The sequence below is a fragment of the Antechinus flavipes genome, chromosome 4 (assembly GCF_016432865.1).
Source record: "Antechinus flavipes isolate AdamAnt ecotype Samford, QLD, Australia chromosome 4, AdamAnt_v2, whole genome shotgun sequence".
In the NCBI taxonomy this organism is placed as follows: domain Eukaryota; kingdom Metazoa; phylum Chordata; class Mammalia; order Dasyuromorphia; family Dasyuridae; genus Antechinus; species Antechinus flavipes.
Window position 1 is genome coordinate 450,308,990 of NC_067401.1, and position 24,193 is coordinate 450,333,182.

Genomic DNA, 24,193 nt, shown 5'->3' on the forward strand with positions numbered 1-24,193 from the left:
GCCGGAGCTCTAAGCCGTCCAAGTGGGAATTCCGGGGGCATGATAGCGGGGTTGGGTGAGGGAAGGCTGTAGCTCATCAGAGCCAAGGGGAAGAGGGGCCCTCTCCGGAGTGTTCAGTGAGACTCTGGGCCCGGGGCCACAGCGGTCTCAGGTCATAGGTTGTGGTTCGAGCCCCTCCCCCTACCAACACCATCCTTCTAGTGCTGAAGGCACCCCAAGGGACTGGTCCCAAGCCCCCAAGGGCAGGGGACAGAGTTGGAGGAAGGGGCTCTGAGAACTTCTCCTAAGAAGCCCAGGGCTGTCCGGCCCTCCCTTGGAGACTTCTCCCCCCTGCCCTTGTGAGGAGCCCTCCCACCCTCCCTCAGAGTTCCCGCCCCGGCCACGATGATGTCCAGGAAGTCCCAACTCTCAGGTCTGCCATTTAACTTTATTGGGCAGCCACAGGTCATTACAAGAAAGGCGGCTTTAGAAATGTAGATCTGCCCCACCAGAAATGGTGGAGGAAGCGAGCAGAGAGAGCGCATGCAAGCCGGGGTTCCGGGCCGGCAGGGACCGACACTGGACAGAGGACATGGCGGGGTCTTCCTGGGGGGCGTGCAGGGGGGCCCCAAGAGCCACACCTACTCCAGAACCTCCGTGGGGAGGCCCTTTCTCCTAGTGAGCACGTGAGGGGCTGAGCAGCGGCAGGGGGGACTGATGGAAGGCCGTCTGTGTGGCGCCTCCCTGGGGCCGTGCCTTCGAGGTCCACAGATTCGGGCCTTCGGAAGCTCTCTGGGCCAGGCTTTCCAAGGCAGGCGCTGAGGGCCCATCTTGGTGCCATTGGGAAGGAAGGAAATCCTCGCCCACCACGTTCCCGAGTCTGGGGCTATTTCTAGCAAGAGGCCGGACCCGTGACCCCATCAACTTCTCCTGGGGAGGGCCGGCCCCCTCTGGGACCGACTCCGGCCCACAGCTGCCTCTGGCCGCCAGCAGCTTTTCCCTTTCTACTGTTGACACGGTGACCGGGTCTTGTCCGGCTGCTGGACTGCTCCACGTTTGGGAGAAGAGGGAGAGGGGAAGGGGAACGTGAAGGCACTGAATGACAGGAAAAAGATTACTGAGCAGGGTCCTCCACAGCCCGCAGCGACACTCGGGACCACGATGACGACGGGGGAAGCCTCTTGGAGCGCGGCCTCGGGCGGCGCCGGGGGAACCCTTCTGCCCGCCCGCCTGAGCTCGCGCCGATCCCTGGGCCCTGGAAACTCGCGGAGAAAGGAGAGACGGGGTGGGTGGTCTGTGGGGGAACCGAAGAGGAGACTGGCCAGGGTCGGGTACAGCAGACGCTGACCCCGGCTCCCCTTCGCTTGTGGGAGTGAGAGGCTGAGCTTTGTACATGTGCCGTGCTCTGGGCCGGACACGGAGCCTGGAGCTGCGCTGGCGCGTCAGTCCCTCGCGGCCTTCAGAAGAGGGAGTCGACGGCGGTACAGACGTGCAGAAACACTTCCTCGGGACTCCCCTCCGCATTGATCTGCGATGTGGGGAAAAAACAGACCAGGTCGGGTTGTTAAAGCCAGTGATTTCCCGCTCCTAAGGGACAGCGGCTGCTCCTACTCTGCCCCAGAAACACCTGGGAATTGGAGGAAACCTCGGTCTGCCACAGGCCCTCAGAGCCGCGTGGGGTGGGAGAAAGGGGACGATGGGAGGGTCTTGGGTCCCTGGCCAGGAGGCCCCTCAGAAACGCCCGGTACCCCACATGCTCCCCATCTGACCTTGGGCCCGAATTCCCTTACAGCGACAACATCCTTGGGACTGACTTGCTCGGAAGTGAGGAGGCTGCTCTGTGGCCGAGTGCACGGAGCCGGGTGTGAACCCGGCCTCTCCCGGCCTCCATTTTCCCCTCTGACAAATGGGGATGAGAATCTTGGTCCCCCCTCTCATTTGTGAGGCTCAAACCACTTGTATGAAGTTCTGGTTGAACCTTAATGTGAGATGGAAACGCTTGTCATTAGCCGATGGGTTCACCCCGAGGATGACTGATTGTCTTGTTCCAAAACTCGGTGGCAGAAGTGACCTGTCACTTGGGGTGTGAGGGGGGTGGGGAGAAATCCCCCCTGCTTCCCTGCCTGGCCTGTGCACTGGGGAGCCCTGCCACGTTTGTTGTGGGGATCAGATGAAATCTTTGTGAAGCGCCTCGACAAGGGCTACGTCAGTTCTCCGATACTGTGGCCCCGTGATAGGGTTTGGGGGAAAACACCGGGAGCCGCTCAGAAAGGCCCTCGTGTCCCAGCGACGCATTCCAGCGCGCCTCTCCTAGAGCTTCCAGAAGTTCAGCGAGAACCCCAAGACTGCCGAGCCTGGAGCACTGGGGCCTTCCCAGAGGCCCTGGCTCCAGGGCACCGTCATCTGCATAGAATTCTGTCTGTACTAGCCCGGACCCATCACCACGCCCCCCGGATGTCCTACCTGGGACCGCCCCTTTTTATCGCCCCTTCCAGGCTATTTGTCCGGATTAGAAGTTCTAAAGGAGCACTTGAACCCCAGTCCGATTAGTCCGATTAGTCCGGGGCGCGGGCTGGAAGCCAGGAAGGATTGGGGGTCCTCCCTCGGCCGAGTTCCTGTAACCTGTTGGCCGTTAAGGGCCCCCGGGCCAGAGCCAAGTGAGGAATCCTGACGGATCCCTGGAGGTGGGGCTCCTCAGCGCACCTTACTAGCCTCGCAATCTCACCCAGGGAACAGATTTTCGGCCGGGGACTTTCCCAGCCCGACAGCTCCGCCAAATCTACTACTTCTTCCACCGGCGCTGGTGTTGCCAGAATTATATCCGAATCAGGGCCCGCTGGCTATTGTTGCCGCGGCCGCAAATTGCCGGCCTTTGCCTTTTCTGTAAATGCACCAAACACTGTCTTCCTAAGTGTGTCTTACCACCTGCCCATCCGAACCCTAAAGTTTCTTAATCACACACTATTTAACACAGCGAGCAGCCCCACGACAGGGAACCGCAGACGGAGAAAAGGCGCGTGTTCTTCCTCAGGCAGAGGGAAGGCAAAGGAACAAGCGCGCGTGGGGCCCAGGTAAGACTTCGATGTGGTGACTGAACTCCTCCTCCTCCATCTTCACTTGTACTGATGGCCTGGATTCCTAGAGCATGAAGGAGATTTCTAGTGTTGTAGCTCCTGAGCCCCCATCGCTCACCCCTTGATTATCAGCCAGTTAACAATTAGGAAGGCTAGTTACCAAGCGCCCAAAGTAAGGGTGTCCTCTCCCCTCACATTCACAAGATCCCTGGAGCAAGCAGACTGTTTGGAGAAAACATGTGGCCAATGGATAAACGTCCCAGTTAGAAATTTTAGTTAATTCCCTTCTATTTGTTTCCTGGTTTGATTTCTGAGGGAAATTTAATTTTCCATGATTTGTGGCAAAGTGACCCCTTCCCCACTCGAGTCTTCTGCTTCTGTTTTTTATCTCGTTTCCGTTTTCTGCCACAGTGGACTTCCATGTGGCTCTTCTGGGGTCGAGTCTCCTTGGTCTTAGTCCAAGGGCTTTCTCTCTGCCTTCTTTTTGTCTCTTCTGGTACCCGCTGACAGTGCGCCTTCCGAGTTATTTTTCTACAGGCAAGTGTTAATTATTTGTCTGATTTTTGGAAACTTTCGGACATATCCGAGGTAGAATTGAAAGCCTTTTGGAGAACTGCCTTTGGGGGCGTTGTGTTTGGGATGTCTCACGTCAAAACAAAAAGTATTGGTAATAAATAAATAAACAAATAGATAAGAACGAAAGAAAGAAAGAAAGAATGAGTGATCTTTGGACTTGGAGTAAAAATCCTGGGTTTGGATCCCGACTTATTTTTGGCTTTCATTCTGGACAAATTGCTTCCCCTCTGTGGGTCAGCTTCCTCGTCTGCAAAGTCCGGCAGTTAGACCAGTTCCTCCATCCCTGACCTTTCCTAATTTTAGGAGGCAAGGGTAGCTGGGGCTCCGAGCCTCTGAGGGCTCTTCCAGACTCTCACCTGCCGGGTTTCCTGCACTAAATATCCGAGTAGTTTTTCATCCTGGGTACACAGGATAGATTTTCAGAATAACGACATTATGGAGAACTAGGGCGTTTTGGCCTGGAAAGCAATCCCAGTGGCTAGCCCACCCCTGAAAACAGATTTCCCCCATAGCCTCTATTTGAAGATACTGTCTCCCAAGATTTCTTCTAATATTTTTTGTTAATTAAATTAAAACTAAAATTTTAAAGTAAGTTTCTTTAAAAATCATTAAGTAGTTATTTCCCCCCTCCTTTTTATTGGGGAAAAAAAGCCGTTTCTCCAGGAAAGCCTGCCGTTTCCCTTCCGAGTCTTCCCTTTTGTAGGCTAGCCTCCTCAGGCCCCTCAGCACCAAACAGCCTTCTCCATCTTGCTTGTCCCTTGCTTCAGGTTGGCCGTGCCCTCCTCCCAAAGCGGGGCTGCGAGTGGCACTTTAAATAGGACCCTCCCGGCAGGGAACAGGGCCACTGCCTCCCCCCGCGCCCGCAAGCTTGGGCTCAGGTGTGTCAAGGCCACATTTTTGTTCTCTTGCTGGACCAGGTTTGGGGATCCAAGTATAAGACAATGGGGTGGCAAAGTGAATAAGTGCTCCCTGGCGCCCCAAAGGGGAGTGCTTCAAGGGCCCTCACTTATGTCCCAGCTACGCCATTTCCAACAGACGCGTTCAAATTCAGCCCCACGTACTGGGCACGATCCTGGGCAATCACTTAACCTCTGCCTCTGTTTCCTCATCTTTCAAATGGGAATCAGAGCAGTACGTATCTTGTAGGGCTGTTGGGAGGATAAGATGAGTTAATGTTTTGGAGATCCTTTGTCAAGTGTAAAGCGCTAGGTCACTTATTATTCCCGATTACATGCTGCACCATGGAGCCCATCATCCAGAGTTCCAAGGGCTTCTCCCCATCCTGCAATTCCTGTGCTAATTTGGGAAGCTCCTCTAGACTGATTCGGGCTGCTCGGGGCCAAAGGCCCAGCCTGGGGTGAGACTAGATGCCCCCAGAGGGTGGCCATTGTGGGGGGGGGGATGCTGGATACCTGTGTGTCAGTCCCCGCTCACTCGTCACTTGTCCACGACCCAGCACTTCCTGAGGTCCCCAGTGACTGTTTAAGCTGGCGGATTCTGGCCCATGGGGAACGCCAGCTCTCTGCATTCCTAAAGTCCTCTCCATCACTAGAGTCCCACCGAGTCACATAACTAAACATTAAGCCTTGACTTTGGGGCTTACTGATTGTAAGGAGGCTGCGTCTGGAGGGGAGGAAGACTTGTTTATGGTGTCAGAGGTGGGATCCGGGCCCCAAGGGCCCTCCGCCTTCTCTCTCAGCAAGATCCATGGATTCACAAGGGCTGGTAGCACAGTGGGGCGTCTGGCGGCACTGGGAGCTCCCGGCAGCACTGGGAGCTCCCGGCAGCACTCGGAGCTCCCGGCAGCACTGGGGGCACCTGGGGGCACTCGGAGCTCCCAGCAGCACTTGGGGTGTCTGGTGGCACACGCCGGCAGCAATGGGGGCACCCGGCAGCAATGGGGGCACCTGAAGGCACCCGGTGCTGGACCCCACGATGAGTCGCCTGCTCTCCAGCTGGTCCTTGAAGGTCAGAGCTGCTGCTGGGGTCTTGGGGAGATCAGCCTTTCCTCTTGGGGGGGACAAAGGACTTTGATACAGGAGGCTGAGGGGCCGTGGTGGCCTCTTCATTCAGTGGTGAGGGCCCTTGGATGCAGGTTTGGATGCAGGACTTCCTGCCTCTGGTCTCCATCCACTGTCCCTTGGCAAGTACCTCCCTTCTGGTAATGAGCTCCCCTTCCCCCCTCCCCCCCCCATCACTGGAAGAAGCTGCCTTTGTTCCCTGGGTGTGTCCTTCAGTGCCCCAAAGGCCAACCAATGGCTCCCACCTTTGTTAGGCAGTTTCTGGGAATTCTAGAGCTGACAGGGGCAGGGGAGCTTGGGGAGCAGCCGAGCGCCGGGCCGTTTCTTTTGGTGCCGAGTCCGCTCCAGCTCCGTCTCTGGCCCCAGACCGCGACAACCACGCCCCCGCATGGCGGCCAGCCGCCCGGGGAGCAGGCTCCCACTCACCTTGTGTAATTGTGCCTTCTCGTAGAGGGCCATGAGGGCGGCGGAGGCCTGGTAGTAGGTCCGGATGCGGCTGGTGACGGCCTCGGGGCCGGTCTCGGGGCTCCGCTGCAGCAGGCGCGCGGTCATCGTGTCCGCGGAGCACTCCAGGCAGATCACCAGGTGGGGATCTCCAATCTGGGGACACAGGGGGGGCTCTCAGCTCTCCGCGGGGGAGCCCCCGCGCCCACCTCCCCTCCCCGCTCAGGGAGAATGTTCTACAGCCTCTGGGGGGAGCTCCTAGACCTCTGCAAGGGCCCGGGCCCCCCGGGGGGGATAAGGACCTCAGAATTTAGCGGGGCAGATGTGAGCTGATGGACACGGCTTTGAACCCAGGCCCAAGTCCAAGGACAGAAAGGAGGCAAGCTGAGGGAGCTCTCGGTGAGCGTGCAGCAGACTCCTCCCTCGGTCTGTCCCCTCTTCCTCAGGCTCTCCCGGGCCTCAGTAGTTCTTGGAACCGCCAGCCACGTGTGGACTGGGAGGATTCTGGGAAATAGGCGTCCGCTCACGCCGGCCTCGGGGGTCGGAGCTTGGTCTTGGGCCTGGCGTGGGGAGACCTCGTTCTGGGGACAGTGAGGTGTGAAAAATACCGGGAACGGCGCCTCCCCCTCGGCCCCTGTGGGGAGCTCTAGGTTAACAGAAGCGCCTTTTGGGGGGGAGTGTTCCCCCACTTCAGATCACCAGCAGCTGAGCTCTGGGAGGCGCCTGCACCCAACAGTCCTCCCGAGAGACCGCTGATGGTCTAAGTGGGGGTCCCAGAGCTCCCTGGGGGGCCAGGAAGAGCTGCCTCAGGGTGTGGCAGAGCGGACCAGGACTGTTTTTTTGTTTTCCTGGTAGTCTCCACGGTTTAGAGCGAGAGAGATGGCTCCATTCTGTTCCAGCCCAGTGAGAACAGTCTGTGTTCAGTCTCTCACCTAGGAAGCATCTATGAAGCACCTGCTGTGTGCCAGGTTCAGTCCCTCACCTAGGAAGCATCTATGAAGCACCTGCTGTGTGCCAGGTTCAGTCCCTCACCTAGGAAGCATCTATGAAGCACCTGCTGTGTGCCAAGCACTGTATTATGCAGCCGCAAGACTAGAAGACAAAAGCGAGTCCTCTCCAACCTCGGCAGCCTTGCCCTCTCCAGGGCTGGCCAGTTAGAAAATGAGACAGAAAGATCGTTGCTCCAATGGAAAGTGTCCAGAGGGGGCAGCCAGGAAGGGAGGCACATTAGGTCCCTGACACTGGAGGATAAACTGAGGATTTGGGGGAGGTTGAGCGTAGATTAGAACCAATTCTAACCCATGAGGACAGTCTTCAAGGATTTAAAGGCGGCCTCGCCAGAAACCAGTTTGACCCCGGGGGCAGAGCTAGGACTTGTGGGTAAAATTCAGGCTGGAAATCGAAATAGCTGCCCCACACCCAGAGCGATCCAAGAGGTCCCTGAGGAGTGGAGGACCAACCATCAGGTGAGTGGGAGCCGGACCCTTTCCCCAGGTGTCAATCAGATTAGATGTCCACAGAGGGCTGCCATTTTGGGGGGGATGCCCTGAGGGGACCACGGGCAGTTCTTGACTCATTCTCATAAAAAGAAAAAAGTAATGGTTTTAGTGAGAGCAGTGTAATTGATTCATTATTTTTGAATATCATGTTCTTCATACTTTGGTATATGGTGATTCGAATGTCTGGTTTTACATTCAATTTCGTTCAAAGCTTCTAAAACCTTATTTTAAGTAAGAAATCTAAAAAAATTATTCAAAATGAAATTAAAAAGTTTAAATCAAATTCAAATAAGAAGTTGAAAACTTTCTTTAAAAACTGTCAGAGCTGGAAAAGGTAATCACAAAAACAGTCAGAATGTGTTGAATCATAATATTCTTTTTTCAGGCCCTTCTCCAAGTTAGGCAAAGATCTGTGCTGAAATTGCCTCTTTCCCCTCTTGTCAATCTGATCTTATAAATTCAGGGTAGGGTGATGATGCACTTGGATGTTTTTAACATGCGGGTCCAAAGCCGCCGGAAGTCTCCATTTGGAAGATTTGTCAACCAGTTGGAAAATTCTGTTTCCAAGTTTTCCCATCTGTGAGTAGGAGGGTTTCTATGGGGGCCACACTGAGGTGCTTTTGCACCTCGATGGGAACACTCCAGACTTGTTTTCAAAAGCTCTCTTCACAGCAGGAGTTTCTTCTGAAAAGCAATTACTTCCTCCCTCGTTATTTTAACCAAGCAGCATGGCAAAAGCCGGGCTTCCAATCAGAGGAAGGGCAGGTTGGATCATGTCTCCGAGAGAGAGAAGGCTACCGTTCTCGGGGGAGGGATGTACCCCTTTCAGACTGGGAGGAAAGAAAAGCCTCAGAAGGCAGTTGCAGACACTTCCCCCGTTCAAAGTCTGCAGGAGAGCCTACTTTCCCAGCTACTCGTTGCCTAAGAGACACTGGATCCTTTGGAGTTACAAAGTGGGGTACTCTGACCCCTAGAACTGCTTTGTGGGAGAAGCCTCTGCCTCAGGACAGAAGCACACGGGCCTGCCTGGACTGGCCACTTAAGCCTCACAGGAGCCATTATGGCCCATGTTCCTAGTTGGAATAAGGGATATTGCCTAGAAAGTCCCGCTCAGACTCCATCCTTCTGTTGCTCATAGAAAGATTTCTTAGGTGTTCCCGGTGACCCCAAGAGCTACTTCAAGTTCCAAAGTGACCCGTGTTTGTGGAAGAATGGAAGAACGGGGGCCTAACGAACACGGCTCCTGGGAAGAATGGAGGGTTGTTTGGGTGATCCACAGACCTGGAGGAAAGTCCTTAAGGAAATGCAGCCATGAGACAACAAGGGATGCAGGACGCCCCTTCTCCCTTCCTTTGGCTGAGTTATTTCTCAGGGCACGGATGATGGGAAGGCAGTCCAAAGCCCATCAGCCCCGAGCCTTGGTAGTTTTGCTAGTCACAGGGTTGCTTTAAAAGTCAACCCCTTAGGAAGGGGCTATGTTGGATACTGTGGAGAAGAGAGACCCGCTGGAGAGAAGAGGGAGCTGAGGGGCAGGGCTACAAAACTTGCTGGTCTCTAGAGCAGGGCTGTGAAAGTGGGAGGGGTCCTGCAGAAGGCGGGACCTTCACCAGGCATAGGATACAATCATCTGGGAATCCCAGACTCGGCTCCTTCCTAAGGGTAGTTTACGAGCTCCCGTTCACGCTCTGGGTAGTTAGTCTGACCACAAGAGCCGGCAAAACTTTTGCATCTTTTGAGGGTATGAAATAAATGCTATCTTCCACTAGGCGTGAATTTTTGTGGATGAAAGCACTTGGATATACAGAACTTCCCCTAAAGAGCATGTTCGCCGAATACTAGAAGTTTTAAGTATGTTTCAGTGTAATTTTCTTTTATGAGATTTTCTATTGCGTCTATGATTTGCTCTTTGATTCTTCAGGATCAAGTGAATCTCCAATTATATTATTTCTTCAAAGTGCCTTTAAAGAAAATATTTTTTGTCACGCTGTGATCTGCAAAGGATGTGGTTAGTATTCTATTTTTCTGCATTGGTTTATGAAGTTTTGTGCCCCAATGCGTAGCCAAGTTTTTTATACAGGTGCCGTGCCCAGTTGAGAAATACACACATTCCTCTCTATTCCCATTTAGTATTTACCAGATATCTGTTATCGCTCTCCTTTCTGAAATTCTCTTCAGGGACTTCTTGGCTTGTTTGTTTTTTCTTGGGTTTGTCTAGACCTGACAGGTTTACACAGAGGGCCTCCACTTGATTATTTCACTATTTCTTCCTGCGGTTTGATGGACTCTCCCTTTAAGGATTTATAATATATTTATCATCAGGCACTGATCCTGGCTCATCATTAATGGATCCTTCAAGCATAACATCATTTTCCTGGTTTCACCCTCAAATAAATAAGAATGGATATTGGAACCTTGTCCGAAATCACGACTGCTACCCTTGCTATTGGAGTTCACAGCCCCTGAATCCTGGGTCCAGATCACACTGGGGGCTCTCGGGCTCCAAGCCACTCTGCTGGAGGGGTCCTCTGATCTACACTGGTCATTCCTAGAACTTGGGTCGGGGCAGACCAGAGTCAGCCCCCAGGAAGGGACTCGGGACCTCGGCCTCCAGAAGGAGGAGAAGCAGGCAGAAGTCACCTTCCCCGATTCTTTCTGGGCCACTCCATCCTTCAGGAGTTAGTAGAAAATTAAAACTGCAAATCACAGGACCTCACCCTGCGCTTAAACTCTTCCCCCTGCTTCACTTCCTGGGGGTAGCCTTGGATCAGGAAACTCTTCGCGTCTCCTCCAAGGTGGGCAGCCATGGCTTCCTTCAGGAGCTCCAGGACAGCGTCCTGCGGGAAAGAGAAAGCCTTGAAAATGCAGGAAGGCAGGGCTGTGCCTTCTAAGGGGGTCTGCTCCCTCGGCTCGCCCACAGGAAAAGGGGGCAGCCATTAAATTGATTGTAATAAAGAACATGAAATTAGTTTGAGGGACCAGTTTCCAGGTCATCTAAGCTCCATAAATCTTGTGGAGGAACCTGCCCTGGCCAGGGAAGTAAAGGCTGGCGACTCGCCCTCCCCAAACCCCTGACTCCCCCAGCCTCCCCGGGCTCCAGGCCCCCGGCTCCCTCGCCCTCCCCGAGCCCCTGACTCCCCCGGGCCTCGGCTCCCCCTGCCTCCCCGGACCCCTAGCTCCCCCGGCCTCCCCGGGCCCCCGGCTCCCTCGCCCTCCCCGAGCCCCTGACTCCCCCAGGCCTCGGCTCCCTTGGCCTCCCCGGGCCCCCGGCTCCCTCGCCCTCCCCGAGCCCCTGACTCCCCCAGGCCTCGGCTCCCTCGACCTCCCCGGGCCCCCGGCTCCCTCGGCCTCCCTGGGCCTCGGCTCCCCCTGCCTCCCCGGACCCCCAGCTCCCCCGGCCTCTCCAGGCCCCCAGCTCCCTCGCCCTCCCCGAGCCCCTGACTCCCCCGGCCTCCCCGGGCCCCCAGCTCCCCTGGCCTCCCCGGGCCCCTGACTCCCCCTGCCTCCCCGGACCCCCAGCTCCCCCGGCCTCTCCAGGCCCCCAGCTCCCTCGCCCTCCCCGAGCCCCTGACTCCCCCAGGCCTCGGCTCCCTTGGCCTCCCCGGGCTCCCGGCTTCCTCTGCCTTGAGATGGAGGTGACAGGCCCCTTGTCACCCTCGAAGACCTCTTACCGTTACTGCCTTGAAGACGGGAGCTGGACAAGGCTCCCAGCTGGGGGGACGGGACAGACTACCTTTATGAGAAGTGGGGAGGTGACAAATGCCAGAAGTCCTCGCTTCTGAGGTGTGGGGCGGAGTCAGGGAGGGTCCCAAGGGGTCTCTAGACCCTTCCTAACCAACACCAGGTGGAACCACTTCTATTTTCCCCTGAAGGCAGTGGGGAGCCACCTCAGAACTGGGAGCAGGCGTGCGATGGGCATTTTCTGGGACCTGGTGAGTTATTCTGGAGGAGGAGAGACCAGTCCTGGGAAAGGGTTGGTTCCCTGCCAGTCAGGAGGGAAGGCAGGGCTCCCCTTGGAGAGCTCCCTTGGGCCGGAGCTTCTTCATAAGGATGCCCTCCCCGTCCCGGCAGGTAGGGAAGTCCAAACTGGGCGGGGGGGCTTTGTGGAAGCCACTCCCAAGACCAAAAGTCGGAATTCTTTCATCTGGGCCCGTGCTATCGCATGGGTGCCTTTGCTCCCCCAGGGGTGACAGCCCCCACCTTCCCTCCCCCTTCCTCCCAGGGTGTACCCGCTGGCCAGGAGTCCCCCCGTTCCCCCCAAACTGGTCTTCAGGAAAGGCGACAGTCTACACCTTAGTGTCTACTGAAGCCCCCGCTGGCTTGCCGGGGATCTTCTGGAATATGCTTGGAACTGGTTCTCTTTCCATTGTCTGAAAAGGGCTGTCGGAGGGGGCTGATTCCTCTGGAGGGGGGAGGGCAGGGGTGGGGTGCCCTCGAGGCTGGGGGCGCTCCAAGTGGTTCCAGCTCAGCCCATGCCACGTGGGTCCCCTCTGCTTCCCCCCACGGGATCCCACACTGGCTGCTGCTGGGGGACCGGTGTCTCTGGGGGAGATGGGTGTTCGGGGTAGGGTACCCTCCTTGCCCGGGCTAGGTCCCACATTGGGGGATGATGGGGGCCTGATTTCCTGGGGGAAATGGGGGGGCCCTAAAGCGAATTGGGCACCAGGCGCTTCCAACTCAGCCCACGCGGCGTGGGCTCCCTCTGCCTCGCCCGGGTGTCCCGCGCAGGCTGCTTACCGCGGGCGCCGGCTCCCCCCGCCCCAGGGGCTCCCCGATCAGCAGGCTTCTCTCCGACCCCGAGGCCAGCTCGTCCCTCAGCAGCTCCGCGGGGGAGATGCGCGTGAAGCCGTATTTCTGCACTAGCTTCTCACACTGGGTTGCTTTGCCAGAGCCGGGACCACCTGGAAGAAGGAGAAGGAGAGGCCGAGTCAGGCTTCCTGGCCCGGACCCAGGCAGGCGTCCCCGGGCAGGACCGAGGCAGGCGTCCCCGGGCAGGACCGAGGCAGGTGTCCTGGGGCAGGACCGGGGGAGGAAGGACCCAAACAGGCATCCCAGGACCCCTTTCTTTTGGCACTTCGAGCCCTTGGCAAGGGTGGCTCCCGCCGGATTTCCTAATGACCCCGGTGTTCAGGCCCTCTGGGTCACCATGGCCATTTCCTTCCTCCTGGTCTCCATCCTCCCAGTGTGGCGCATCCTTCCTCCCTCCCACACCTTGGAAGCAGTCCAGCTTCTGGCCAGGCCCAGTACAGGTGCCTCTCCTCACTAATTGGTCATCCCCCCCCCCCAAGACAGCCTCTTCATCCTTATTTTGGGTGTATTTGGGGGAATGTACACAATATTGATTCTACAGGTCTCTCCCAGAGGAGAGACCGTTCATTTGGCTTGGCATTCAGTGCCCAGTGATACTTTCTAAATGAACATTGGCTGGAACTGCCTTGAATCTTGCCTAGGAAGACTTTCTGCCAGTCTGCAGCCGAAGGTGGTTGCTTTTCTTAAGACGGGACCTTGGAAATGAGCCAAGGCGGGCTCCTGTGCTGCCCCAGCCACTGTGGGATCGCCCTGTAGGCAGAGGGCAGAACTACGGGCGAGCAGGGGGCAGAAGGGTCCCCACGAGGAAGGAGCTGCCGGGGAGGGTGGGCAATACCCGGCCGGGGGTGGCTGATGGGAGGAAGGGCAGCGCGACGTCTCCTCAGGGCCCTCTCAGATTCCCTCTCCGGCCGTTTTCCCGTCCCATAGGCAAAGTTTTCTCTGAGTGACGGCTTTTTCAAATTTAAAAACAAGCTAGAAAGAACTCAACAACCCATTTTTTAACAGTAGAAAAAGTTGCCTTCCCCAAATGAAAATAGAGGGAAGGATTTTTTTCTTTTCTAAAAAAGCCATGAAGTAGCTTCAGTGGCCAAAAGCACATTGCTCTCCTTCTTGAGCGATGGCGGAGAACTCCATGGCCGAGAACGCTTTTGTTTACTCCATTTTATTTTGCGAGCACCAGAAAAGGCCGGCACGTCCATCTTGCCCTGGCCACGGCCTAGCCCGGCGGCTCCCTTACCTTCTCAGCCGTCCATGGCCACTCTTGGACAGGAGTCGCCTTGCGGGGGCCAGTAGAGGGAATTTCCCCCGGGAGTTCCCTACACTAAGTTGTAAGTTCAGACCCAATTTCATATATGTGGCTACAGAGCTACCCATGGCCGCATGTTACTTCCTAGGTGTGGATGCACAAATACAAAGAGAAGCTTCCAGAGCTTCTCCTTGGCAGAAAACCAGGAACCGAGACCCTTTTCTCTCTGAAATCTTAGCATTTCAAAGCTGTGGAGAAAGGAGCCCGCCTGCTGCCATCCGCTCCCCGGGCCTTGAAGCTCTGCTGAAACAGACCTCCCAAACGGCCCCCGAGGTCCCCACTGTCCTCCTGTCCCCGATGCTCGCTCCGGCCCACTCGCCAAGCCCTTGTTTGCGGTTCCGAAGGGAGCCCAGTCTTCCTCTCCCCCCATCCTTTTATCTCCTCTATTGGGCCCTCATGAAAAGTCCTGTCTGGTACTTTGCCCAATTCAGAACTGTTCTATCCAATTTGTCAGTCTAGACACCTGTCAAAGAGGACATGAAATCAGTTTGGGATGATTTGTTCCTTGTAACTCCTCGGGGAGGTGAGGGAACACTGCCTTCTCCTCTCCTGTTTACAAGCTAAGTCTTGGGCTTGTGGCTAAACTCCCCTAGCTCCGTCTGGGCCGAGAACCCGGCCTTCTCCCCCTGTGAGGGAGCCAGGACAGTTTGGGGGGGTCTCCGGGCCGGCGACTCCACCAACAGGCAGCGCCTCCACTCCTCTCCTGCCCTTCTCTTTCTAACCCCCTACAAACCAGCTTCTGACCCTTTGAAACCCCTCTCTGCCGAGGGACGAGGGTCTCTGAGCCGCCAACCTGGCTCTACCCTCTGCTGGCTGATTCTTCTCTCCAGGCTCTGGGGAACGCCGGCTCTTGTGGTTTTCTTCCTGCCTGGCTAACCTTTCCTCAGGGGCCCTCCTCCAGATCCTGCCCTTTAACTTCGGGGTCAGTCCCCTCCTCTCTTCTCCCTTTGTACTGCCTCGCTTAGTGATCTCAGCAGCTCCCATGGATTTAATAGCCATCCCTATGCCGTTAGTTCTCAGACCTCCCTTTTCGGGGCCAGTCTCTCAGCCGGCCTTCAATCTCTCTCTCCCCAACTGCCTTTCAGACACCTCAAACAATGTCCAGTGGACATCTTGCACCCGACATGTCCAAAACGGAGTCATCGCCTTTCCCCTAAACCTTCCCCATTATGGGAATCCCCTCTCTCCTCCCACTTCCTTAGGCTCCCAGCCACCTTTAATCTCCCAAGTCCAACCTGTTGCCAGATTTCACCCGGGCAACATCTCCCAGTATAGCCCCCCCCCCTTCCGACACTGCTCCCACGCTCGTGCAGCCTTCCCCATCTCAGACCCCTGAGGGTGAGGGCGGGGTCTGCCGGAACCTCCCCACTCAGCCCATTCTCCATTCAGCCACAAAGGTCCCCTCAGAGAAGGCTCTGGTTGTCGCTGAGCATTGTGGATACACAGAGAACTTACTGATCACCTCAGATTTTTAAAATGTGGTGGAGGCAATGGAGGGAGCTGCAGAAACCCGGGCCAGTGTGGACGGAGTGGAGGGGGGACAACTCGGTGCTGGGAGGGGCGCGCCGCAGAGGGAGTGAAGCAAAGGGCTCCCTTCCCCGCATCTGCTTTCTTGGAGAAATGGGCGATGCTGATGAGGATAACTGTATGCAGACGTCTGCCCCGTGCAATGAGCTGCCCTACCAAGGAGAGCGAGTTCCAGGAGTGAGACTGCCAAAAGCCCACGTGATTTATGGCTCTTGGAGGTTTCTGAAGCACCGTGCAAATATTACATCAGATTCTTACAACGACGCTATGAGGGAGGTGCTATGGTTCTTTGCATTTTAAAGTTAGGAAAAGGACCAGGGAGCAGGGAAGGTTGCACAGCTGGTAAGAGTTTGAGGATGGATTTGAACTCAGGCCTTCCTGACTCCAGCTCCGGAGTTCTAGTCCCTGCATCACAAGCTGACCGTTAACCTCCTTCCTGTTTGCCAGACACACAAAGGGAGATGTCTAACAGCTGGATTAAAATGGACGATATTCTGTAAATCTGAATAGAAGGATGATGGGTGATTGCGAGCAGGAACATTTCATAAAACAGAGAGATACAGCAGAGAATAAAACCAAGTTTTCAAAAAGAAAACTCGGCAAGATATCTAACTGAGCAAACCCACCCCAGAGGCATCTGAGCCGAAAATGAAGGAGGAACTTTGGGGGCACGATTGAAGTTGTTCCAGAATGATTCCCCAAATAGTGCTCCTCTGAGTCCTGCTTGTTAAACACTTCTCAGCACATCCTTGGAGGAAGCAGCTGGTAAGATAAAGATGCTTCCAAAGAAGGTGATCCGGATGGTAAATGGTTTGAAGAAATGCAAAAGGAAGCTCAGTCGAAAGAGCTGTCTTCAGGGGCTGGAAGGACAGTCACTGAACAGAATGAGAAGAGTTGCTTTGTTTTCCTCCCGAGGAAAGAATGACAGTTGAAGAAATGAATACAAGAGCAAAAAGAAGAACTTCCAACTGGACTCGAGTCCAGGTGCAATAGAACTCAGAAAAGAGTGAATTCTCACAGAAGGTCTTCAAGCAAAGGCTGGAGGACTGGCTCCTCCTGGGGATGAAGCAGGGGGACTCAGGGCTGGCCCCCAAAGTTCCTTCTAAGGTGGTGATTTTGTGATTCTCCGGGTCACTTTTGAGGTGCTATGTGAGGATTTGAGGTTTGATTGAAAATGGAGGAGAGGCAAGAAATCGCTTCACAGAGCTAGGAAAAATAATCACAAAGTTCATCTGGAAGAACAAAATTATGGGCAATTAATGAAAAAAATGCTAATGAAGATGATCTAGCTGTACCAGAGGGAAAACTATATTATAAAACCATGGTCAGCACAACCATTTGGTACTGGCTAAGAAATAGAGCAGTTGATCAGGGGAATAGGTTAGGTTCACAGGACAAAATCATTAATAATCTAGTGTTTGTCAAACCCAAAGACCCCAGCTTTGGGGATAAGGATTCACTAGTTGACAAAAATTGCAGGGAACATTGGAAGTTAGTATGGCAGAAACGAGGTATTGACCCGCACTTAACACTGTATACCCAGATAAGGTTGAAATGGACTCATGATTTAGACATGAAGAGTGATATTCTAAGCAAATTAGAAGAACAAAGGGCAGGAGGTTTCCCCTACCAAGAGGTAGTTTACCTCTCAGATCTGTGGAGAAGGAAGGAATCTGTGAACAAAGAAGAACTCGAGGTCATTATTGATCACAAAATAGATCATTTTGATTATATTAAGTTAAAAAGTCAAAACTAATGCAGACTAGATTAGAAAGGAAAAATTTTTACATTCAAGGATTTTGATAAAGGCCTCATTTCTAAAATATAGAGAAAACTGACTCAAATTTGTAAGAATTCAAGCCATTTTCCAACTAATAAATGGTCAAAGGATATGCACAATTTTCAGATGAAGAAATTAAAACCATTTTTAGTCATATGAAAAATGCTCTCGATCACTATTGATCAAAGAAATGCAATTAAGGCAACTCTGACATACTACTCAGATGGGTTAAGATGACAGGAAAAGATAATGCTGAATGTTGGAGGGGATGTGGGAAAAGTGGGACACTGATACATTGTTGGTGGAATTGTGAACGGATCCAGCCATTCTGGAGAGCAATTTGGAACTATGCTCAGAAAGTTATCAAACTGTGCATCCCCTTTGATCCAGCAGTGTTTCTACTGGGCTTATAACCCAAAGAGATCATAAAGGAGAGGAAGGGACTCACACGGGCAAAAATGTTTGTGGCAGCCCTTTTTGCAGTGGCAAGGAACTGTTGGAGAATGGCTGAATCAGTTGTGGTCTATGAATGTTTTGGAATATTATTGTTCTGTAAGAAATGATCAGCCGGATGATTTTAGAGCGTCTGGAAAGATTTACATGAATTGATGCTGAGGAAAGTGAGCAGAACTAGGAAATCATACATGGCAATCACAAGATTATGCAATGATCAATTCTGATGGACGTGGCTCTTTTCAACAGGAGATTCAGGCCAGTTCCAATGATCTTGTGATGAAGAGAGCCATCTGCCCCTAGAGAGAGGACTGTGGGGACTGAGTGGGCATCACACTCTAGTATTTTCACTCTTTTTGTTGTTGTTTGTTTTGTTTCTCTTTCTTTCTCATTTTTCCTTTTTTTATCTGATTTTTCTTGGTGCAGCATGATAATTATGGAAATATGTATAGAAGAATATATGTTTAACATATATTGGATTATTTGACATCTAGGGGAGGGATAAAGGAGGGAAAAAATTTGGATCACCAAGTTTTGCAAGGGTCAATGTTGAAGATTCTCCATGCATATGTTTTGAAAATAAAAAAAAGCTTTAATTAAAAAAAAGAAAATGGAGGGGAGGCTACTCATTCCTCCCCACAGCCTCACCCCTGGAATGTGGGCACTCCTAATCAGGTGCAGAGCCTCCCTTTCCGGATCTCTAGTCATTGCCCTTGGCTCCGACCTTGCAGAGGTATTTCTCAAGTGTTCTGAAGTCTACTAGTTCCCTGCTCTGCACAAGGAAGGAGGAACTTTCCCTCAAACCTACAGTTCGCAAAGGCAGAGAAATCTTTATTTCTCGGGGGAATGCTGCCCCAATTTTCCGCTTGTCTGTGTGGCTGTGACCGCTGTCTGGATATTTGAGGAAGTACAAGCCAAGATAAGGTGGGAATCGGGGAAAACCTCTGTGGAAAGAGGGAGGACCCCTGGAGTTAGAAATGTGACCCAGCCTCCTACCAAACGGAAGCGAAAGGGCCGGCCTGTTTACAAGAATGAGCCAGTCCGAAATCATTTTCTCTCTGTTGCCTCGGTGAGCAGGGAAGTCATGTGTCCGGGTGGGGGTGAAACGTCCTTGATCAGAAGATGGGTATCTAAGGGCGGGGCGCCATACTCCGGAACGCTGGATTGGTCGTCAGGGGACTTGTTGGGACTCCAACTCCCGGATAAATGGGAGAACTCAGTCTCATCATCTGTAAGATGGGGACGACAATACCTGCCTTACTTCATTGGGTTATGGGAGAAAAGCGTTTGGCAGACCCCGAGAGAACAGGAGTTCGAGTCCCTATCAGGAGGGATGGGAGCCATCCGATTATTGGAATTCACCACTAAAATAAAGCAGTCGAGGATGCCTCCATTTGCCTTAAAGAGAACTTTAAAAGGCGGAAAAAGTGTCGAGAGGAATTGCTACTCGGCTGGAAGGAGCCAGTGAAAAGGACCTGGCTGTCCCGGTGCAACCTTGGGAGGAAGTTGCTGATGTCTTCGAAGTCCCGATGGATGAGGAAGCAAGCTGGGCGGTCTGACGGGCAGCCTCCCCTCGGGGGGAGCTCTCTGCTGCAGTGGCCTGGAGAGTCGGAGCTAGGAGGACTGTTCGAGGGCGGCCGGTCCGCCCCCTCACCTGACAGATGGGGTACCGAGCCCCAGAGCGGCCCAGGGACTTGGCCAGGATGTGCGGCCGAGGGCGACCTCAGGGCTCCTTGTGGGCGGGCGCTCACCCCTCCTCGGGAGGCCTTGGGAACTGGAAAGCTGGAGGGGAGGCCGGGGGCCCGCGGGGCAAAGGAAGGGAGTCTCCGGGGCTGACGCCTGCGCCCCAAGAATTTCTTCCTGGCCGGGGCTGGTCACGGCTCCTACAGCTTTAGCCTCTTCGTGGCCCTGGCCGGGCGTTCAGGGTCCCTCCCTGGGAGGCAGCACAGCGGGGCGGGGGGCAGTGGAGGGGATCGCCCCGAGAACCTGGGGCGGGGGGCGCCAGGAACCGCCTGGGCCTCGGAAGCCGGACTCCGGGAGAGCTGGGACGGGGCGGCCGCAGGCGGTCTGCCCCCTTCCCTTGGCGCGCGCCTACCGCCCCCTCCCCAAAGCAGCGGCCGCCCCCGCGCCCGGAGCTCGCTGGCAGGAGCCCGCTGACCACCAGAGGGCGCCCCAGGCCAGTTTTCGCCAGGGCCGGCGGATGGGTAGGAAGCTCAGCTCCTTCTGCAGGCCCGGGCCGCGTGGCAACGGCTGTGCAGCGCGGACCCCGGGGCGAGGTGGGGGCCTCCGGGCAGCCTGTCCTCCCGGGAGGGCCCTCCCTCCCTTCCTGAGGCCGGAGGGCGCTGGAAGCAGGAACTCGCAGCCCTCCCTCCGCGTTCGGTCCCGCGCTGAGCTTTCTTCCAGCTCCGCATCCCCCCTCCCTCCCCCCGTCCCCTCCCACTCTCTGGGGTGGGTGCTCCCCCCCCCGTCCCCTCCCACTCTCTGGGGTGGGTGCTCCCTCCCCCCTCGTCCCCTCCCACTCTCTGGGGTGGGTGCTCCCCCCGTCCCCTCCCACTCTCTGGGGTGGGTGCTCCCCCCGTCCCCTCCCACTCTCTGGGGTGGGTGCTTCTCCCCCATCCCCTCCCACTCTCTGGGGTGGGTGCTCCCTCCCTCCATCCCCTCCCACTCTCTGGGGTGGGTGCTCCCTCCCTCCATCCCCTCCCACTCTCTGGGGTGGGTGCTCCCCCCCATCCCCTCCCACTCTCTGGGGTGGGTGCTCCCCCCGTCCCCTCCCACTCTCTGGGGTGGGTGCTCCCTCCCCCCTGGTCCCCTCCCACTCTCTGGGGTGGGTGCTCCCCCCGTCCCCTCCCACTCTCTGGGATGGGTGCTCCCCCGTCCCCTCCCACTCTCTGGGGTGGGTGCTTCCCCCCCCTCCCACTCTCTGGAGTGGGTGCTCCCCCGTCCCCTCCCACTCTCTGGGGTGGGTGCTAGGCTGTGGGAGAAAGGACAGAAGCTACAGTTGGGCTTGTTCCCCGGGGGCCGCCCCGAGTCTGCCGCGGCTTTCTCCCCGCCTCCCCCAGCCTCCCGAAATCCGGCTGTCGGGCGTTCAGAGACAGGGAGGAGGCTGGGGGCTGCCGCGCCTCCCGGACAGACGGGGAAGGCTCCTCTTCTTTCTTCCCCTTCTTTAGTTCCTCCTTCTCGTTCCCATGGGGTTCAAGCCCGAGTGACCCTGAGGCAGCGGGGACCACTGTTCCCTGGGTCCCAGGTCTGCTCTTTGTGGCTGGGTAAGGAGGAGGTGGCCGGAGCTCCTCCTCCGCGGGCTCATGGGAGCGTTCCTGGACATTGCCGGACAACTTGCACCTCGTCCTGTTCTCATCACACTTTGGCTTTTGGAGCCTGGGTCCTGAGAGAAATGATTGTTTCCCTCTCGCATTAATAGCCAATTATTGACCGTGGGCAGCCAGGGCTGATGGGAGATGGCATTAACATTCTTCTTACTGCTCCGTCCAACCAGCTCAGACCTGGGTGTCCTATATTCCTCCAGCGAGATACCCCTCCCCCTAATATAGGGGGCCTAGATTCCTTGTCTAGACAGCCCAAAGCTGGGGGCGGTTTCGGGGCTCCGGTGTGCAGACGGTCTCCCCGATATGATGTCACTCAGATCCTAACTGGAGGGAGCTCCCTTCTCCTTTGTAAAGTTCCTTCCCATGAACAGTTATTCCATCAGAGCTGATTGCCATCCTCACACAAATGTCAGGTGTTTGTCTGCCTAAAGGACGGTTTTACAGAAAACTCACATAGGGCAGGCCTTCACCCAGTGTTCACTGGAGCGCCCAGCATGACGCACCCTCCTCCGAGAAGGCGCCGTGCTCTGGGACAAAGCAGAACCAAAGGGGCTCAGGAAAACCATGAGATGCCCCAGGCCACACAATCCACCCCAAGTGGTCTCGGGCCTATTTGTGCCTGACCTGTGGAAGAGCCTCCAAGCTGCGTGGGTCAGCTCCGCCACAGCTGGACACATGGTAACTTGATCCCAACCCCACGCCATCTTTTGGGGCTTCTTTGAGAAGGAAGGACAACAGCCAATCATTTTTGTTCCCAAGCCTTAGCATGACGATGGGCACAGCGCTGTACCCAGTGATGCAAGGACGGTCCTGATCTCAAGGAGCTTTGGGGACTTTGGGATGCAACTCTCATACACATCGGGTATTGTTACGACCTCAGTTGTCCTTGGTTGTAAAACCCAGCACAGAAGAAGACTTTCTCTAACTTTACTGCTGTGCTGGGTATCGAAGGTCGGGTCTTAATTAGGGGTCATAGAGGCTCAGCCACAGTCTGTATGAGGACCGAGTTAGTGCCCTGGATACTTTAGAATCAGCTGGAGTCAGGATAAGCAAAAGTCCTTGGTCTTTATTCTTGGTCGAAGTGAGAGGAATGGACACAGGAATCTCCACACTTCTCTTCGTCTTCCGGCCAGAAGTCACTGTGGCTTGTCTTACTCCACCCTATAATCCCCTCTCTAATTCTCTGTATACACCCAAAGATCAAGCCAGCACAAAATAGTGGGAAGGGCCGTATTCCACACATATGCTAATAGAGTATTGTCCAATTGGTAGTTAGCCTTAAGTGCTCGGTTGTCCGACCTCATGAACTCAAGAGTTTTAGCCCTTTACATGTCCCTACCGTCCACCTTCCAAATTCGTTTCCTTAGTGGCTCTTTTCAACAATGATGTTATTCAGGCTAATTCTAATAGACTTGTGATGGAGAGAGCCATCTGCAGCCAGAAGGACTATGGGAACTGAGTGTGGACTGCAACATAGGATTTTCACCTTTTTTTGTTAATTGTTTGCTTGCTTTTTTCTTTCTCTTTTTTCCTTTTTGTTCTGATTTTTTTGGTGCAGTGTGATAAATGTGGAAATTGCACATATTTAGCCTATAGTGGATTACCTGCTGTCTAGTGGAAGGCGGTGGGAAGGAGGGAGGGAAATTTGGGAGGCAAGGTTTTGCAAGGATGGGTGTTGAAAACTCTCTTTGCACGTATTTTGAAAATAAAAAGCCATTATTTAAAGATATTAGTCTCCTTAAGGTGTGCTCATAGGCAAATGATGATAGTAACAATAACAAGAGCGCACATTTTCATAGTGTATGGCATTTAGCCACTTTACAAATATCACCTCATTCAATCCTCCTAATACCCTGTGAAGCAGGTACTATTATCCCCATTTTACAGTTGAGGAAACCCAGGCAGGTGATGATTGTGACTTGCCCAGGTCACAGAACTCATGAGTGTCTGAGGTCAGATTTGAACTCTATCCTCTGAGCTCCCCAGCTACTACCTGAACTCTGTAGCCATTCCCACTGAAATTCATGACTTTGCCCACACAGGGCCCCCTTTAGGACTGTCTTCCCCTCATTCACGGTCACTTTTCCTGTCCTGTGTCACGTGTAATAGACCCTTCGTAGAAAGACATTTTCAGAAGAATAGAATAAGTGCCTTGGGTTACAAAGGAAATCGATGATCTGAAATGGTTTTGAAAAAGCCAACTTTGTGGAGCCGAGTTTTAGCACAGTCATCAGTACCGGTAACTGCTGTTTTTACTTTTCATTACTTGAACTCTTTTTAGATTTCTTTGTATTACTCATTCTTGCAGATCTTAACATAATAGCAGATTGCTCAGATTTACAATCCAGTATTTAACCATTCCCAACTGTCACATTCGGCCAGGGAGGGTTGGCTGTCTTTTTTCAGTTATGATGTCATGTCGCCCCAAATGTCTTTTGACAGGTGGCATTAAAAAATACTCTTTCATGGCTTCTTGGTCCATGATGGAAGACCATCAGCTTCTAGAGTGTTGTCCCACACCCTTTTAGGTTTAATTAGGGCTCTGACTTTTATTGCAACTTGATAATTTTCCCCAGGGCATGATTATTTTTTAAGAATAATTTTTACTAAGTACTTTCCAAGGCACTGCAGAAAGATGGTGTGAGTTTGCAATTCCACTGACAATGAATGAGTGTGCCAGCCTCCCCACAAACTGGTCCTTAGCGTTCTGCCCCTAGAATTGTTGATGAGGGTTATCCTAATTTGCACCTCTGATAATGAGTAAGGTTATCACCTCTGACTAATTATCAGCCCTCTCTGTTTCCCCTTTTGAGATTTGCCATTCCTATGGCTTGGCCATTTTCCCACACGAACAGGAGCTGCCTGAGACTTTTTGACCCTGGCAGTCTCACTCAAGCCTTCCAGATCTGCAGCCTAAGGTGCAGAGCTCGCCACAATTCCACTCCCCTCTCTCGGTCACATCCATTCCCAGGGGGCACTTTTTGCTTTTCTAAGTCTTTCCTGATGCTAGAGAGTGGGTCGGAGCCCAGTCCAGTCCAGGCAGAAAGAAGCATCCTGCTCCAAAACGCCTGAAGAGCTGTTATCTGTCCAGCAGCCTTAGGCCGTCTGTCCCTAGGACACACAGAGCTCCAGTTGTTAGGAAGGTTTTCCTGACATCAGTGCCAAATTTCCTGGCTACAGCGTCCCCTTGTGGCTGTTGGGGCCAAGTGCTTTTACAAACTGATCTCATTTGCTCTCACAACAACCCTGGAAGGGAGGTGCTGTTATGATCCCCATTTTACAGATGAGGAAACATAGGCAGGCAGTGCTTCCCCTGCTCGGGAACTAATAAGCTTTGAGGACAGACTGGAAATCACATTCCGAGTCCATGCTCTGCTCACTGCACCACCAGGCTGCTGAGTCTGT

The 24,193-nt window shown here is 54.2% G+C and overlaps 1 protein-coding gene across 2 annotated transcripts in view; it reads right to left on the reverse strand.

The window, feature by feature from the left end:
- Positions 1-408: 408 nt before the first annotated feature.
- AK5 (adenylate kinase 5) overlaps positions 409-24,193 on the reverse strand; it is a 153,941-nt gene continuing 130,156 nt past the window's right edge. For both annotated transcript variants that reach the window (XM_051999387.1, XM_051999386.1), the window contains exons 11-14: positions 12,328-12,491; positions 10,308-10,427; positions 6,077-6,250; positions 409-1,507 (exon numbers count right to left, since the gene is read on the reverse strand). In XM_051999387.1, the coding sequence (XP_051855347.1) occupies positions 1,439-1,507; positions 6,077-6,250; positions 10,308-10,427; positions 12,328-12,491 (527 nt within the window). In that variant the 3' untranslated portion in view covers positions 409-1,438. The remainder of the gene's footprint in view (positions 1,508-6,076; positions 6,251-10,307; positions 10,428-12,327; positions 12,492-24,193) is intronic.